At 39.8% G+C, this 17,835-nt stretch overlaps 1 protein-coding gene across 5 annotated transcripts in view; it reads right to left on the bottom strand.

Annotated features, from left to right (window-relative positions):
• The window catches only part of LOC131794159 (dedicator of cytokinesis protein 11), a 52,707-nt gene that overhangs the window by 19,506 nt on the left and 15,366 nt on the right, over positions 1 to 17,835 (bottom strand). For all 5 annotated transcript variants that reach the window (XM_066169227.1, XM_059111685.2, XM_066169229.1 and 2 more), the window contains 29 exons: positions 17,657 to 17,746; positions 16,332 to 16,414; positions 15,787 to 15,862; positions 15,223 to 15,324; positions 14,691 to 14,762; positions 13,813 to 13,878; positions 11,881 to 12,558; positions 11,374 to 11,579; positions 10,625 to 10,685; positions 10,420 to 10,478; positions 10,148 to 10,224; positions 9,062 to 9,249; positions 8,863 to 8,928; positions 8,654 to 8,746; positions 7,767 to 7,905; positions 7,298 to 7,334; positions 6,854 to 6,938; positions 6,282 to 6,368; positions 6,032 to 6,118; positions 5,582 to 5,697; positions 4,945 to 5,014; positions 4,572 to 4,694; positions 3,662 to 3,733; positions 3,151 to 3,267; positions 2,725 to 2,757; positions 2,354 to 2,437; positions 1,661 to 1,745; positions 658 to 737; positions 347 to 451 (listed from right to left, as the gene is read on the bottom strand). In XM_066169227.1, coding sequence (XP_066025324.1) covers positions 347 to 451; positions 658 to 737; positions 1,661 to 1,745; positions 2,354 to 2,437; positions 2,725 to 2,757; positions 3,151 to 3,267; positions 3,662 to 3,733; positions 4,572 to 4,694; positions 4,945 to 5,014; positions 5,582 to 5,697; positions 6,032 to 6,118; positions 6,282 to 6,368; positions 6,854 to 6,938; positions 7,298 to 7,334; positions 7,767 to 7,905; positions 8,654 to 8,746; positions 8,863 to 8,928; positions 9,062 to 9,249; positions 10,148 to 10,224; positions 10,420 to 10,478; positions 10,625 to 10,685; positions 11,374 to 11,579; positions 11,881 to 12,558; positions 13,813 to 13,878; positions 14,691 to 14,762; positions 15,223 to 15,324; positions 15,787 to 15,862; positions 16,332 to 16,414; positions 17,657 to 17,746 — 3,237 coding nt within the window. The remainder of the gene's footprint in view (positions 1 to 346; positions 452 to 657; positions 738 to 1,660; positions 1,746 to 2,353; positions 2,438 to 2,724; positions 2,758 to 3,150; positions 3,268 to 3,661; positions 3,734 to 4,571; positions 4,695 to 4,944; positions 5,015 to 5,581; positions 5,698 to 6,031; positions 6,119 to 6,281; positions 6,369 to 6,853; positions 6,939 to 7,297; positions 7,335 to 7,766; positions 7,906 to 8,653; positions 8,747 to 8,862; positions 8,929 to 9,061; positions 9,250 to 10,147; positions 10,225 to 10,419; positions 10,479 to 10,624; positions 10,686 to 11,373; positions 11,580 to 11,880; positions 12,559 to 13,812; positions 13,879 to 14,690; positions 14,763 to 15,222; positions 15,325 to 15,786; positions 15,863 to 16,331; positions 16,415 to 17,656; positions 17,747 to 17,835) is intronic.

The raw sequence follows: 17,835 nt of genomic DNA, 5'->3' as shown, positions 1-17,835 counted from the left end.
AGCGAAGTCTGCACGCGAGAACGACCTTTGGAGCCGCTGGGGCTTATCCAGGTTTCTGAGGGGTGCCGTGACTGACTCGGATATGATTCTAGTCTATCACGGGTAAATTCCCCTCTTCTAAGTCCTCACCTTACCCTGCATATCATCAGGTTTACCTGAAAGTTTGACGGTATCCAATACCATTTCCGGGAGGGGGATGGAGACATTGTGAGAGCGAGGTGTCTCGTTCAAGAACAGCATGCCAACCACTGGGCAAACGCCAACGTTTCCCTCAACCGAACCAGCGGGTGCGTAAAATTTTCCGCTTTATGAGCGGCTACAATACATGCATTAGGTCTATACTCACCTCTCCTTCATAACGGTCATCAAGTTCATGTTTAACGAGCATGTTTCTTAGCACCCTAATAGCAAGTTTTCTGATGTGTCGGCCCTGTGTGAGAGCAGAGGAGACCTACAAAAGAATTGCGGGACGGTATAAAAAATACAGCAACGACTGAGAACAGAAGATGAAACAGAGGATTTGAGAGTGACTGTGGTTATTGTGTTTTGAAATTAAAATTGTCTCTTTGGACACAGGTTGCAGTTGATCGTTGCTGGTGTTTTTGGCGATGGAGTTTGTGTTTGGAATACAATACGAGCGCATATGTTAGTACTTACCTCTCGTAGAAGAAGTCCCACGAGGAAATACCTCTTACAGTAATCGTCGGTCAGCTCACACTCATGAACACCGCCAAGATCTGGGAGGACGATAACAACAATGTCATGGGACACGACAATTGAAGCTCTGACTCTGATGAGTGCGTCATTTCAGTGCATTGTGTAGTCCTTAAAGTTTATGATATGTTTCGCCGGACGTGAACCGGTCATAACAAGCAGAGTTTGTAAATGTGCTTGAAAGCTTTCATACGGTTGTAATCTTATATTATTCAAGGCTAGGACCGTGTAAAAAGACAACCAGCGGGTTACCAAAACTGGTAGAAACGCGTGGCGATCCTCGAGTCAGGTTCTTAAAATCAAGGGTCAGAAACTCTCTCGAAAATCTTAAATGAAAGACAGATTTAACCCACGGCTTTCAGCATCTGTGCATGACGATTGAAATCAGAAGGGTAGAGATTTCACAGAAATAGTACAGTGTCCTGCCCGGGGAGGGGGGAGGGGGGAGAGGGGGGGTTACTTTCTAGTTATAGGCTGATGGAGATGTGCCACTGGATGGGGTCGCATTTTCACAACTGGATTACCATAATGAGGTTGCATTTCCAATAGAGTTACAGAGTGGGGCCGCATATTTTCGGGATTTGGGGGCTTAGAAAATTCTGGTGAGTAGGGAAGTATGGGAAGATTGGCGATTAAAAAGTTGTTGCCGTTGGGATCGCGAAAATTTCATTTTCCAAAAGTGAATAAAATAGGGTCTATAATTGGCCACACAACAGACTATAATAGGGGAGAGCCAGCAGCACACACCCGGCAAAAATTGACCCAAGTCTTCCCCCCCCCCCCCCCCCCCCACTCTGGGAAACTTACTGGCGTCCATAACTGTTTCTATTACGAAAATACCCATAAGAAGCTGCGCAATGGTCTCAGCTAGTCAGAGTGTGTGCGGTGCGACCTTTAATATCACACTTAATAAAAAGTAAAGTAATAAATTTAGTTTAAAACGTACTTCTGACGTCCAGTGGTAGGTTGAGCGGAATGTAATGCTCGTGATTGCAAACAACTTGAAGAAATTCGAATTTAAATTCAAGCATCTGCAAAGTACACAGATAAAATCAGTCTACGGTAAGGTTTAAATTTAAACCAGAACAACCCTTTCAAACGGTCAAGTTGAAAATATATCCAAGATGGATAGGGCTTTTCAAGGAATTTGTCCACCAGGATCATCAAATTACAGACTTAAGACCAGTCTAGGATCGAGTTACCCCCTTTGCACACTTTTCACTCTGTGAGATGTACGCCAGTGGCGAAAAACTCAAATGCCAAGACGTTATTCAGTGCTTTAGCTACATAAATATATTGCTTTTGTGACGCAAACAAAGGGGAAAGATGTCAGGAAAGTTTTCAAATTTCTATTCGAATCGAGCCATTATTCAAATATGACAACAACATCAACAATAACAATGGCTAGAAGTAGGAAGAAGGTTATAGAGTACTACAGTAAAAGGTTAAACCCGTGGAGTGTTCAGTTACGAGAAGACCAACGGTCAAGATAGATATCCATGTCAAAAAAGAGGGAGAAAGTTACTACCAAAACGGACGTGTCATTCCTGAATAGAGAGGAGGGTGTTGGACCCTCTTTCTAGTTGCAGGGGGGGTTAGCAGGGCCCTCGATCATAACATAAGACAAACAAACGTTTACCTGTGTATCAGAGTCTTTAAACTGTTCAGAATAATAACTGATCATTTGAAAGACAAACCCACGGTCTAAGTACGTGAAACAGTCCTAAACATAAAAAAACATCACTTTAAATGAAATACACGCGAAGAAACTGAGCCGAAAAAATGGAAACTGAAAAAATGGGGATCAACGTAAAACGAAAGAAAATTTCACATCAGAAGTCAAATGAAGAATGGTAGAATTACTCGGCAGTATTGAAAAAAGCTACTGTTATCCCTACGATTACAATTCTTTAAGATAATGAAAGAAACGCTCGAATTAAATCGTAGTTCAGTTGTCACAGATGAATATCATCTGGTAAGATCTTGTTAATAATTAACTGTTTAGCATACCTTGGTGAAACAAGCCAAGTGGAAATTTGCTTCCTAAAGGACGACAATAAATGAACGTCAAGAAAATAGCGAGGTAAAAATTAATTCTTTAGACTTACTTTCTATCTCTGTCTACAAGTACAGCAGTTTAATTGAGTGTCAAAAAAATAAAACCAAAGTAATCCCAAGGACCAATCAGAAGAAAGGTTTACACTATCATTAGCCAATGAGAACTCAAAGTGATAACTAGCAAACTGCTTTTGCATCGAATTGGTTGAGAAGATGGTGCGGCGAGTTTTCTGGACCAATCACGGAGCAATGTTAAGTTGAGTAAAACCAAAGCAATCCCGGGTTACTTTCGACACTCAATTGAAATTACTCTTACCAATGTAGCGGATATCAACGAAACGACGACAACGAGAGAGATAATATTGTCAAAAACAAAACCTTTGCTATTTGGGGATGGTCTTTTAATCTGCTGATGATTTGGGGCACAAAAGCTTGAAGGAAATTCTCTAAACAGCGATTGTAGCTCTCTGGAAACCAGCTGTCACGGTTCAATCTCTGCAAATAATCCAACAAAGAAAAGCACCTGATCAGTAATAATTTCATGAGCCTGCTATACAATTTATTTGTTGCGAATTAACTATAGAGATTCAAAGTCATACTTAGATAACATTGAGAATATGCGTAATTATGTTACGATATAAGGGGTTACTACGGGTTTTCACGGCATGTGCGATCTTCACGTTGATTCTTCCAAGTTACTACAGTATTTGCCAGGTTGTGTCCGCTTGGAATCTACAAAAAAGCTAATATACTTCAGCTACTTGATACTGTGGTCTTTGTGGTAAAATACAGAAATTAACACACAATTGTGTCAGTACTGCGTGTGATCCAAGAAAGTAAACTTAGAGAGAAATTAAAATGTGATTTGAAATGCATGTTGTGAAGTTACCTTCAACTTGTCTGATTGCACGAGAGTCTGAGCCATACTTTTCACGATTATCTCGAAGAAAAACCACGACAACTGCAGAAGCAAATAACACAGTTTTACACAATAATGTGAGCTAAAGCCAACGACCTTCTTTTGGCTCTGTTAGCATGAACTGTTTTTATTGAAAAATAAACAAAACGGTGGAAAGTTACATCTTAAAGTGATGAATAGGAATGAGCTGATAAGCTGTCGTCTTTAAACAAATCTTAGTTGAGTATCTCAGCATACAAATAATTACGCAGACAGTTCTCTTTAAGCAGAGCTGCCTTGTAAAACTCTCAAAACGCAAATCACGATAATACTGTGTCAATTTATGTTTCCTATAATTAATTGGAACTCGCAATCAAATTAATACTAGGGTAAACTAGTGGACATAATGTGCAGAATATAAGTAGAATATACATTGATTGGATTAAAAGCCAATGTCGCTGTGATTCGGAGAAACAGAATTGAGCCGCCATCCCAACAGGAGTCCTCCCTAATGGATCCGCCATATCTAATCATCAGTTCACTACATTTAATAAGACGCATGCTCTCCGTAGACTCATAATTCCGTGCTGATGTCACGTGTTTTACATATCGAATCCTCACATGGCTCGTTCCTATGCTTCGCATATCCACGAGCAAAATTGACCCAAGACAAATCAGCATATGTACACATTTCTGAGTTTTAACACTTACGAGTGTAAGTCAATCAGATACCCTGTTTCACTTACATAGTCCTCCTCTACTGCATCGCCTAACGATTGACTCATAAAAGCAAAAACCGCAGTAATCACCGTACCCGTTCAGAATAAAGGAAACCCTTACCAAAGCCTAAAATTCTATGTTCTGCACTCCCTTTTCGTTGAAGTTTGCAAACATATTGTACCTTCATGAGATCTTTGACCACCGCCGGATCAGCGCCAGGCTTTAGAGTCGTCATCAAGTATTTTGAGAGTTGTTCGTGAATCGTATTTTTATTGTCCGGAGGCTGGTCTGTGACGAATACATACTATAGGAAAAAAATTGACGTTCGTTTATGTTTTGGCTTACGATTTTCCTCGCTCTGAAGGTAGTTTTGAGCGTCACAGAAGAGTGAGACTGATGTTAAAATACTTCCACAACAAGATGGACTTCGTTGATGCTCACCTTGAATGCTATGAGACAACTGTATGAAGTTCAGTTTGAGACAATAATACTGATATTCACCGGCTTGGAAAGACCATTTATCAGGCAGGCGAAAGAACACAAGAAATACAAACCTTGACATAAGATTTCAAAGCTTCTAATCGGTTCGCCCCGTGAAGTTGCGCCGTGATTCGAATCAGCACCCTGCCAAGAAACAGCAAGTAGATGAAGAAGCAGAAGTACAAGGTACACAACCAATCAGAGAAGAATATTTTGTACAACGTGGCACAAATAAACCAATCACAAGGCCGGATTGACATCCAAGATGGCCGTGGACCATAGTGCCCCCTTATTCACGGTTAGGGTACACAATGATCACTTACAAAATGCAAAAGCAAAAATTAAAATAAGTATAATATACAATGAAAAGTTAACTATATAAATTGACACGCTCGACACGTTCTTATTAAGTTAATGAACAAAGGTAATTCTTAAATTCGGCAAGCGACGTAACATCAGGCATATCGGGGGGGAGCTGATTCTAGTCTCTACCAGTTCTTGGGAAAAAAAAGAAATTTTGAACGCGTCTTTCTTACAGTGAGGTTCAAGAAGCTTGAGCCTGTGGCTGCTCCTGGTACATTTGCACCTTTTTGGTTTGGGATCAACGTGCTTGAAAAGGACAACCATATGTATTTCAATTTTCCACTGCGTAAGAGTATATACGAAAATTTGCGTATCATCGCGTATTTCTATCGCATATAACTCACATACCTGACCACATTTAGAGAAACATCCTCGTTTCCTGTAACAACGAGAATATGAAAAAGCTGATTGAAGATAACTGGCAGGAATCTTGCCACTGTGCCAACAGCAACAGCATTCAGCAGCTGTAAAAGTGAAATAGCGGGAAGTAAAAATCACGCTAAACAATTTTGAAGACCTCAGGGAAAGGACGATACCTATGCAAGTGTGATCGCCATAATCTGACATTTATTTTACACGAGCACATCCTTTTCAGAACTTCATTACTGACAAGATTTTTATAAAAACTACAGATAGGAATTACGAGTGGTTGGGTGGGTGTATACTGAGGTAAGAAAGAGCCTGAGATGGTGAAACTGCCCGACAAAAGAACACGATCCATTCCCAGGCCCCACCTATTTCGTTTCATTATGCCAGCGGAGAATGACACATCGTTACAAGATTGCACACAATCTCTACCTTAATAATTTTCACCATCTCAATATCCATAGCTGGCGATCCGTCAAATTTCTGACAATGACGGAAAAAGTTGTCCACCTCAAGATCCTGCGGACAATAAAAAAAAATAAATTGAAACAAACAGACGAACAATGAGAAAAGCAACGAAACCCACAGATCAATAATACATATAAATGGTGACAAAGATAACTGAGAAATTAAAAGCACTTAATACTTTCAACTGGACAATGCTTTTGTCGGCAAAACTTACCAGAGTATTGATTGTGGAAACTAGCCGGGTGGAAACTTTGAACAGCGGTTTCTCTTTGTCGACCCATTTTAGATCGGGGCCAGTTGCCTGTTAAGACGGAGAACGTACCAACTTAGGAATGGTAACTGTTGAAATCTTCTCCATTCTTGGACACATATGGTCCTTTCTGGCTTATTCTTACAAATTGGTCTTTTTGTTGTTTTTCATAATTAGTATATCACCAAATTTTCAGTGCAGCTGTCCTAGAGTTGAAGACAATTTTGCGTGCCGCAGAAAAGAGATCAAAAGCGACTCTTGTCAAGTCCTATAACTCCAGCCCTCTCTTTTATTTTCGAAAATGAATGCAAATTCCGAGATCTCTCCGAGAGAACACAAGATCTGAAGGAGAAATTTAGAGACTCTTAATCCACATTTGCTTTTCCAGTCATCATTATTATATCTTGTGCCACTGTAATTTTAAAGATATCCTATCAGAAAAATCCATTTTACATTAAAAAGATGCTACACTGTATCTTTGCATTAACAATTGTATAGCAAACGGTAGCGAAAACAACTTAGACTCATCTAAATACCCTCTTGAGTCCGGCAAAGTAGGCGGAGAGGTAGCCACTGGGAGCTACTTGGCCAACTAACAGATTACTTTCTTCCGTCTTAATGCTACGGAAAGGAAATACCAATTTTGGGTTAACATTGTATTATGATTTCCTAGCAACGAAGAAGCAATTGGATTATTTAACTCCAGACTCAACAGATTAAAAGGAAAATTACTTAGTTGAGTTTTACGCTGAAAAAACAAGGACATACTTTTCTTCTGTCAGTTTTAGAAAGCCACCAGTATAATAGGAACAAACAAGTTCCACATTTATTTTAATCTACACGGATTACAACTGGCGACGGGGTCAGTTTTTAGACGTAATTCAGGTGTAGGAGGAAAAGGGAAGGTCCAGATTTGTTTGAATTCACTCGAATGTTTTTAAACGTCATTAAAACGTCATTATTTCGTTTAGTATACTTACATTGATCCATGTAGCACGGGCATCCATGCATATCCAACTGAAGCGTAAATGGAAAGAAGTGTGCGTCAATCAATGAATTTCGCTCAAACAATCTGCCCTCGTTGTTTTCCCGTTAATATCCGTGCATTTCTGAAGATAGAGCTCTGTCTCTCTTGAAATGCTTAAGTAAAAGCTCCAGAGACTTGAACTGATAGATTTCGATAGACCATAAAAAGTAGCACGATCTTTATCAATAAATCGTATGCATTATGTGGTTGGCTCTCTAACGAGCCACCTTACACGCTCAAGATTACGGGGAAAAAACGCTAAACGGGTTTTGGCCATATACTAAATCCTTTGTTAACCAAGTCTGTTCGCTCACGACAGCTAGATATTGGCCATACTCTCATTGGTGTTTTTAACTTCGCCGATATCCAACCATACTGGCTACACGCTCGGTCAATAATCTGTAAGTCCTTGGGTTACTGACCTGGTGTCTCTATGGGCTGAGGTTTACCCTTGACTGATCCTGTACCACTGCTGCTCTTGGTCTGTTCGCACGCAATGTGTTGGAATGTGAAGAATACGTGATGCTTTTCTGTAAGTTGAGTAGGAAGCTTTATTTTCACCTGCAAACAAACGAACGGAGGGTCATCCCAAAGAAGGTCCGTTTGAGGCAGCACCATTCATTTGAAAAGAGTTTCATCTCAAGTTCCTTGGCAGAAGTCGTTTCCCACAGAAGACTTAGGATTTGGTTAAGCATAGTGATAAAGGCAATAGCGTGAAACCTTGCACGCCTGTATGCTCAAGACATACCACAAAGATTGCCGAGGTACCGCATCAAAGTTGAATGGAGTAGTATTAGCCCCAAATATGGAAAAGATTATCCCTCTTTGCTTATCAGCTCTGTATACCCTTTAAAAGGAGTGATGATGAGAATAGCGTAGGAGCAAGCCCTCATTAGAAGCATTCCGGGACGCACTTTCTTCGTCAGTGGGCCTTGAGCAACGAGAGGTCTGCAAGGGGTCTGGCACTGATGATGATATTTAGTGCCAGATCCTCGGCAAATCTCCCCTCGATCCGTTCCCAATCTTCCTGAAGATGGAGAAACGTGCATCCTGTAGCAATAATAATGAGGGCCCGGTGCCCGTTTCTCAAAGGTCTCGCTTAACGGGCCCGCAAAGCTGTTCTGTTTTCATTCAAGATTTGGTTCGAAAAGTACAAAGGTAAATAATGGACTGGTTCAGGTAACAGAGCTTTCTCTATTCTTCAAATTTTGATTTTGAATTATGGCTATGGCCCCGTTAAGTCACCGGGGACTGTCGAGAAACGGACTCCTCTTCACAGGCTATGATGTAAAATAATTCTTGCACTCACCTCTTCGTAAAATGTGGGAGTTGTGCAGTGATGAACAACGGCAGCGAAAGCATGTGTAGTGAATCCAGGGCTTCCTTTCTTCTTGTATATACACTGCACAAAAACAATTTTTTTGTTAATATAACCCACATTATCTGATATAGGAAAGAAAATCTGACGAACAGACACTTCAAATGATAACTGCAAATCTCGTAGACAATTGGAGATACCTTGAGGGGTTTGGCATTTTCATCATCAGAATCTCTGAATTCAATCTTCACAGAAATGTTTCTTGCCTGAAGAGGAAAGATAACATGGCGAGTTACAGTAACTGTTATGGACTTGAAATCAAAACCGGAAACGAGAAGAAAAAACGAGGCAGGCGTGACCAGGGTCCGTCTGAACATCAATACTTAACTAGTATTTTACCTTGGAGTAAACTTTTTGATTGCTGTAGTTTAGAGCGAGAGGGTAGACGTAAAAGTTGTTCACGTAGGAAATGTGTGGATGTGCAGCTTCAGGACATGATTGTGAGAATTCTTCCACTTCAACTGTGGAACGAACGTTTAGAGAATCATCCCACGGCTTCACGGGAACCAGTGACGACGTTAGAGAGTCTATCGAGAAAACAAAAGTTAGTCAATACCCCATGTAGTATGGAAGATACGGTGAGCTGAATGGTAAATCAACAGGATACCCGTACGCCAATAATTTTTGTGTTGGAAAAGTCTGCCGTTTCCTTTTCCTCACCTTTGTTTCTTTTTACATATTTCCATGAACATTTCAATTTTCTTTCGCTTACTTTGCGAGAAGGTGATTGTATCTTATGGTTTCCTCATACCTTTTGCGCGGGAAATTGGCGCGCGGGCGCCCGAAAATGATCCCCTTGCGAATGCCCCATTTCTGACCGCTGTGTAGATTTGGGCTCGTTTCTCTGAAAACCCGGGTAATTTTTACGGGCCTGAAGCCATATTTTAAAATCGCAATCAAGGGAAAAGTAGCGCAGGTCTTCGCTCAAGAACCAATTCAACCTTTCTCATTTCCCCCTATCATTTTTCAAGTTTTTCATAGGTGTCGATCTTTGATTAAGTGTAAACGCAACCAACCGACTGGCTTTGAAAACATGGCATGTTTCCTCGCCTGTTTTGATAAAATCGCGACTCTTCCCCTCTGGCTTATGGTCCATTTTACATTTGTGTGCTTGGTTGACAAGCCTTTGAACAGGAGTGAGGCGAGGGATGACCTTGTTATGATACAAAAGTTGCAGCGAATCAAATGTGAATTACTTTGTTATCATGTAAACTAGATACTGGTCTCTCTATCACAACAAGGTCACCTTCAGCCTCACTCCAAATCAAAGGCTTGGTAACTAAGTACATAAACGTGAAATGACCTATTCAGTACAGAAATAAAAGTTGAAAAGTTTTGACGATTTAATTTTAACCATTGAGTTAAAACCTGACCGAGGTCGATGAGGCTTTTTCGCTATTGTTTGCTTTACGTAGTTTCGCTTACTTGGTATTCCTTCGAAATATTTCTTTAGAGAAATATGCAGCGTTCCTGGTATAACCTGTTGCTTGAATTTTTCCTTTCTATAAATAAGCAGACAGAACAAAATCTAAGGCCATCATATATCATTTCCAAATTAATTATGTGGCATTAAATGGAGTTAAATGCAATCATGCATTTTTAAGAACTGTCCCGTTTAAAAATATGTCGCTTATTTTGTACAGTAAAGTTAAAGTTCATTTTTAATGTCTAGCGAATTCGTTTTGAAAGTGACTTACGTGGCACTGTAGTTTGACAACAGTTTTATCACTTCTTCATCGCTGAGTTTTTCTCTGTCCTGTAAAACAAATACGGAAAGAATTGTCCACGTGGAAATCCTTGCACTTAATTTTGAACGAGGTAACAAAAGTATGCTCCAGAAAGCACATAATATTTCTGCCATTAAAAAGGTTATCTGAAACACATCTTCTGACGTGAACGGACCTGTTTGTAGATTGACGTTGACTCCCCAATTTCCAGTTCCCCATCATTGTTGAACAACGGCCTACAAAATATAAATATAAACTGTCTTGCTGAGGACATGAACTCTCTAAGAGATAATTTTGACTAATGGTATGTCAGGCAGAAGACTGCTGTTAAATGTGAAGGGAAAATAGCGTGAAACAACAAATATCGTCTTTGTGGACTCTTGTTTCTATAAAGAACAATAGTATAACTTAAAGTCGATTCTCGTCAACACTTAAGCCTTCACACCATAACACCTGGCTATATGCATATTCTCCGTATTGTTTTCTATACATTGCCTATGGTACAGACAGGGAGAATTTGTTTGACAATCAAGAGCTTCACTATTTGGCGATCTTTTCCTTTATTCTCGTGACCTGACTGTTTCATTCCGCATTAATACTGTTAGGAGAAATAAGGTGGTTGTCATTCAGTGGAGTTGAAGGTTAAAGAAAGAAAAAAAAGGAAACTCAAAGAACACGATTAAACCAAGAAAAAATTCCTTGACTATGTTCTGTTTGGTTCTATTTCCTTAATAACAAGGCTGGTTGCACCGGACCCAGTCAAGCTAACAAGACTACCGTTAATTTCTTGACCCACAAATGCCGGCCGCGTCCAAACATAGGATGAGGCTCAGAGTTCTCAAAAACTCGTTTGAATATAACTTTAAGATTGATTGTGTAATCAGCGATGAAAAAGTTGTAAATAAATAATAAACAAAAACTAACCTTGCTGTCCAAGCAAATGGCATTCCATACTGGCCCAGACTTTTGCAGCATACCTCGGCCAGCTTGTGTGCCTTTTGTGCAATCTTTTTGGCGTCACCAGACTTGAGGTATGGTTCGACACACGAACCGATGCTTCCTTGTAAAACTTTCTCTATCCTAATTACCAAGTACACCTCCGAGTGGGGATTTGTTATGGAGAAAATTGCCTGACGAAAAACATGCAGGATAGCAAAACGCATACCTTGAAAGCATTTAGAATAAATAGAGCTACATTTCAAGCGTTTTACACCACATCAAGTGCGTGTAATTCCCACGTATCACTCGTGTGTTGCTCGCAGATTACTCGCACAGAATACGCAACTGATAGTGGTAGAAAAGCCACGTGATTGAACGTGGACAGCGAAGCAACTGCGCACCTACCCCTCTTGTAACCCGACATTGATTGGGTCAGTGAAAGGGGTAGGTACGCGGTTGCTCAGATACTGACACTGATCCAGCTTGTCATACCTTTCTCGGACAAGTATATTCCAACTCTCGGCTATTCACTTCCGGATGATCCACACCATTCCCATTTGCCTGGCCGTTCTCAATTAGATCCGAGCCGTGGAGCATTTCCACGGTGGACGCGTCGTTTAGATCACAGTGGAAATCCTCTGAAATCTTTGCTCCTATTTTAGCGTCAAACAACGCAATACACAAAAAGAACGGCTCAATGTTTGCCTCACTGCCATCGTGCAAAGTTCTCAACAGACGAAACTTCAGTTCCTCGCATTCCAACACTAAACGCATTCCAAAGTGTTGCTGGAAAACGTCCGCATCTATTCGTGCGTCGTCGTAATTCACGCACGTGCCATTATTGTCCAGGTCGTGTACTAGCGAAAAAAGTTTCTTCCGTCCATCCTTCCTTCGCTTCGCGTTCAAAACTTCCGTTTCCTTCGCAAATTCAAGAAGTTCTGGATGTTTGCTACTCTTAAGACTTTCTCTCAGAGACTGATGCAGTTTCGGTGCTTTAAACTTCCCAGTGAAGTTGAAACCGGAGGATTTACCGCTCGTGTCCATATCTATTCCAGTGACTTTGCACAGGGTTGAAATCCACGCGTCCATCTCCGATTGACTGTCAGCAACCAAGCAATACAGTTTGTCTTGAATGTGAAGTTCAAATCCGTACATTCGTCCCTTCACCCCCTGAAATATAGGCGATAACCATTACGATTTCCTAAAATGTGATTGGGGCATTGACTGTTTTATTTTTCATATATCATTCTGCAAAGTTGTAATCGGACAGTGTAAACAGACGATTGGCTGTAATCGGATCAATCATACTTGGTCCACTCAGCTGAAACCACCAATCCCAGAATTGATTACAATAACCATAGCAACAACCACTAACCCTACAAAACTGGGGAGTTTCCAAACTGGAGGACCTCTTACTTGAGACAAGGCTCTAACGGAGATATTATCTCCAACAAATGTATTTGTTATTTTCGGAAATTTTAATGGTTACGATTAATTGGTAAAAGGACTTTCTGGCGTCCAATTTGTTCTATAATCATACTCATGATTGACAAATTTAACTCTCGCTTTGCGGTCGTCCGATTTTGTAATCACTCGTATGATAACAGACTGAATTGGACTCTACTCGGTCCTATTGTCATTATTAATCAGTTAGCAACTATCGCCCTGAGTATTACAAACATATTCACCAATCCAGCATTCACAGGCTTTTGAAATCCAAACTATAGCAATGGCACATGGTACTTATAAACTCTTTAACCTCTAGGAGTGACTTAAATCCAACTTCTCCTTAAGGTTTCACTACTGAATCTTACATTAAGGTTACAAGACTAAACGAAACAACTACCAGCTAGGAAGATACTGACTTTCAAACAAATTCTTCTTGTCGATATCATAAGAAATCTACAGAGAACAGTATGGAGAATATACATACTGATGCTATAGAATAAAGTGTTAAAAACTGCCGAGTCTCGGAAACTTTTTGACCGATCTCTAAATCTCGTGACCAAGCCCTTCGATGAGCCTCGAGCCTCAAAGCTTTTAAAGCCTTAAGCTTTTATACCCCTAACATCAGTGAGCATATTCCCCCTGCTATCTTCTATACATTTCCTTTTGTCCTGATAGGAGAATCTGTTTATCAATCGAGAGTTTCTTAGTTGGCGATCATTTCTACCATTCTCGTGTCCTTAATGTTTTATTCTGCGCTGATACCGTCAGGAAAAATTAGTAACTAGTCGATCTTCGGGATTTAAGATTCAAAGTATGTTATTTCAATCTCAAGTCTGATATTTCTTCCTAATTTCTCAAGGTCTGGGAGTTACTCTTTGTTATTTCGCGAATCTTGGCCCAAGGTAACTACATGTGGAGTGCCTTAGCGTTATCGTCATTGTCGTATGATGATACTACAAAAAAAATAAACGTTACCTTAGTAATGTGAGTACACGCATCCAAATAGAGCACCCCTCTTGCCATACTGGTTTTGAGATCATCCTGAGTAAGACACCAAAAGCATAAGTCATAACCCAGGATTAAACAAATTTTGAAGGACTTTTCCAGGACTTCAAATTCCACCTTAAAGCCTATCATTCCCAAGATTTCAAAATCGATACGCATTACGGTCTATATAAATTTCTAACAACCTAAATTCTGAAAAATTTAATGCTTGAGTTAAGCAGATTTCCACGACTTTCTAGGACCTGTTGTCTTTTTCCAGGACTGGAAAGTCTTGGAAAATGTCAAAATAAAATTCCACGACTTTTGAGGTTTTCAGGACCTGTGCGAACCCTGATAACTGTTGTGGTTATTATTCTTTTCCCATTAAAATAATCGTTTTAACAATCATCTATTCCTCGCTACGGTCATGCCGGCGTTTCAGTGAAAGAAAGTTACTAGCAGTCTACCGCCGCCTGTAAGCCTCTTACCGCCGTCTGTTTATCCTCTCGTGTTTGGTTTTCGCCTTTCGGCCCCTTTTCCAAGCACAGCCGCATGTTAAACCATCGGCAGCCACTTATGGTAAAAGTTATTGAAAGCCCTGATCATGGTTTTTAGTTATCGTTGTGTATGACGTTGTCGTACTCGTTCTCGTCATCATTAAATACCGTTAATAAATATCCAACAAAATATCTCGTTCTGATTAAAACGGCTCGTGCAATTTAAAAAAAGCGGGTTCCAAAACAGCTCTTTTACCCATAAATCAATAATATGATTCCCTTACCTTACCTTTATCATCGTTAATCTTAAAGCTATGTCACCTGTTTATTTCTAACAATTACTGCATTTCATGCAAAAAACAGCTTTATCACCTTCTTGTATTCCAAAATGTACGAGCCATCATTTGATATTTGCTTCAGATGAAACCACCTCCGCTTGAAGTTCTGCGGATTAAGGTTTGCACAGAGATCAACAAGAAAATTAATTTAATCGATGGAGGCAGTTTTCAATTGAGTTTCGAAAACCAACCCCAAGTAATACAGTAGTAACGTTCAGCGAAAATAGTCGGGGGGGGGGGGGAGAAAGGGGGAGGAGGAAGACCCATTTTAGTCTATTCTGTGACCCATTAGAAACCTCGTCTTAGTCACTTTTGGTAATACGGTAAAAACTTTTTAATCAGAAATCCTGCCATGTTTAAATCCCTATTTACTAGTACTTTCTTACCCCCAGAATCCCGAAAATGTGCGACCCATTCGAATGCAACGCTATGATAGTTAATCCAGTTGTGAAAATGCGACTTTCCATCCCGCGGCACATGGGAAGAGCCCCCTCCCCCCCCCCCCCCCCCCTACTTAAAAATATTGCACGTTAGACGAACCAGAGTAACCCCAAAAACAGACGTACCTTAGCTCCGGGTGTACCGTTACTTTCACCATGGAATGGAGCCTTTGTAAGGTAACCCTGTCTGGAGATCCCTTTCTCTCGCGTTGGGCTCATTGGTACAGCCTGCGAATCAAAACCGGTCATCATTAGAGAAATATCAGATCTCTCTCTGCCTCAAACTCCTGGGAGGATATTTTGGGTTCCAAATTGTTTGAATGGCTTCTGGTATACCTTTCTAAAACCACTCAGTTATTGTCAGTCAACAGGATCTTATCGATTTCGAACCCTTTCATTCCAAAGATGTCATTACCAATTCTCCTTACAGTCTGTTATACAGTTCTTTTGTGATAGTTCAGAGTATTTGGTACTGGATCAGTTAATGATCTTCTAATTCACCTTATTCTCATCTATTATTCATCTTATTCTTCTATTTCACCTTATTCTCATCACTTGTCTGCTTGATGTTGTGCTGATATGGTAGGGAGAAATTTTGTTTTGGTCATTCATGGGAGTTAAGGGTTAAAACAACTTCCTTATAATTATACATAGCTAAACAATCAAACATTAACAGCTAAATGTCTCCACCTGATTCACACAATCCACCTGATCCTCCATATCCATTGCAAAAACTTGTCTTTCAAGTCCCTTTCCCGGATGTGGCCTGATTGATAAGAAAAAACAAAAACGTCAAATGATAAAAATAGTTTGTACTAAGAGGGAGAAAAAAAAAAGCAATAAAACAGCCCAAGTCATAAATCAAGGCTGCCAAAGGCTTCAGTCTTTAAAGCACACAGGTTTTAAAATTTAATATAATAGTCTTATTTTCTGAAGCATTCCCTCCTGCCTCTGAGTCTTTTAGGGGAGGTAAAAAAAGCAGATAAACATTAAAAACAAATGAAGCAACTTGATTTTGAAGGGGATTGGTAGTAAGAAAAACATTTCAGGCATCACATTTCATCATTTAATAATTTTCATTCCTTTCTTGCCTGCTTTCGCAACGTGTTACCTCTATGTCTATGGGGTCAGCAATGCTTGAGCCACACCCACATTGCTTTAATTTAGAGGGTGAGGTTTAATCATCAGGGGGTCATTGCCCCCCTCCACCACTGTTTCTGAGCTGATCATTTTACCTGGGAAGTTTAAGATAACTTCCTCCATAGCTTGAATACTTGTTCTCAATACAGCTCCAGTTCGCCGTGTAGAATCTGATACACTACAAAGTCATAAAAACAACATTTATGAGCTTCTGTTTGTTGTAAAATATCAAGTTCTAAGAAAAGCAACCAGCCTCTAGCCTGTGTCAGACAGACCTCAAGATTTTGACCTTAGTTTTGTGTGACAAACTGGCTGTACCACAGACCACCAGCCCCAAAAATGTTATTTATCTATTAATAACAATATCCCATTGAGCATTTCTCTCTTTCACATTTGATTTCCCACTTTTAATTAAACCTCAACCTAATTGTTGTGTATATTAGTTCTGATGCTACCTCCACTAAAGAAAATGAAACAGAATTTATTTCAGGGGTTGGAGAGGAAGGTCACATCTCTGGGAATAGGGGAGCACAAGACACCATTAGAAACCTGAAGGTCTAGACAGTGAAGAAGGGGGGTGTGTGTGCTTATCAGTGAGGGAACTTCTGGACAGGGGAGGTTTACTGAAGAGATGGGCCTATTGGAGAGAGAGAAACCTAAAGCTCAAAACAGGGAGGAACTCAAATGAAATTTGAGGTTCTTAAAGGAGAGTTTCTCTGAGAGGAAATTATTAAAAGAAAACTGACCAGGCCCATGTTGTTCAAAGCTGAGTTATGATAACCCAGATTTAGTGTGTAATTTCATTTTAAGTTTGGAAGCTTTAGAAGGAAATGTAGTTCAAATCTTTTTCTTGCAATTTGTTCAAAAGAGAAGAGAGAAAATTGTTCCTGAAAGGCTTTTGAATAAAGGAATAAAGAAACCTGGATTAAAATTTAACCCTGAGTTAGTGCTGATCAGCCTTTGAACAACAGGGCCCAGAATATTTACCTATGTTTAAGTTTTTAAATTCAATGAATATTAATGGTAGATGTTGTCCTGAAGCATTAGATGGCTTCAGCCTTTATTCCCTAACATCAGTACACATATTCTCTATACTGTTCTTTGTACTTTTCTCAAGGTAATGACAAGGAGAATTTGTTTATCAGTCAAAATCTCCTTAAACTGGCAACCATTTCTCTTATCCTCATGGCCTTAATGTTTGATTCAGCAGTGATACCATGAAGAACAATTACCGCTAGTCACTCACAGGGGTTAACAGGTAAATACAACCCAGTATAAGCACTGTTTTTGACATTTTGACACATCTTCAGTGTCATCAGACTGCAAAGTAAATTTGACTGAAAAATATTTACAGTGCTACACTCCTAAATTAATTAATTTTGAATTTAATCTCAAATTCAATAGATTATCAACAATTTACCTCTCTTGTAAATAAGTTGGATGCTTGGGTGAGAGCATCACCTGGCACTGTAGAGTGTATAGTCCGCAGTTGCCGAGGAATAGTAAAGGCCTAAGGAACAGTTATGTAGGAATATGTTACTCCTTCAAAAGATTCACTAAAATTAAAATATCACTAAATCAGTTTAACCAAAGTTTTTC

The sequence above is a fragment of the Pocillopora verrucosa genome, chromosome 6, assembly GCF_036669915.1.
Source record: "Pocillopora verrucosa isolate sample1 chromosome 6, ASM3666991v2, whole genome shotgun sequence".
Lineage (NCBI taxonomy): Eukaryota > Metazoa > Cnidaria > Anthozoa > Scleractinia > Pocilloporidae > Pocillopora > Pocillopora verrucosa.
This window is presented reverse-complemented; position numbering and strand designations above follow the sequence as displayed.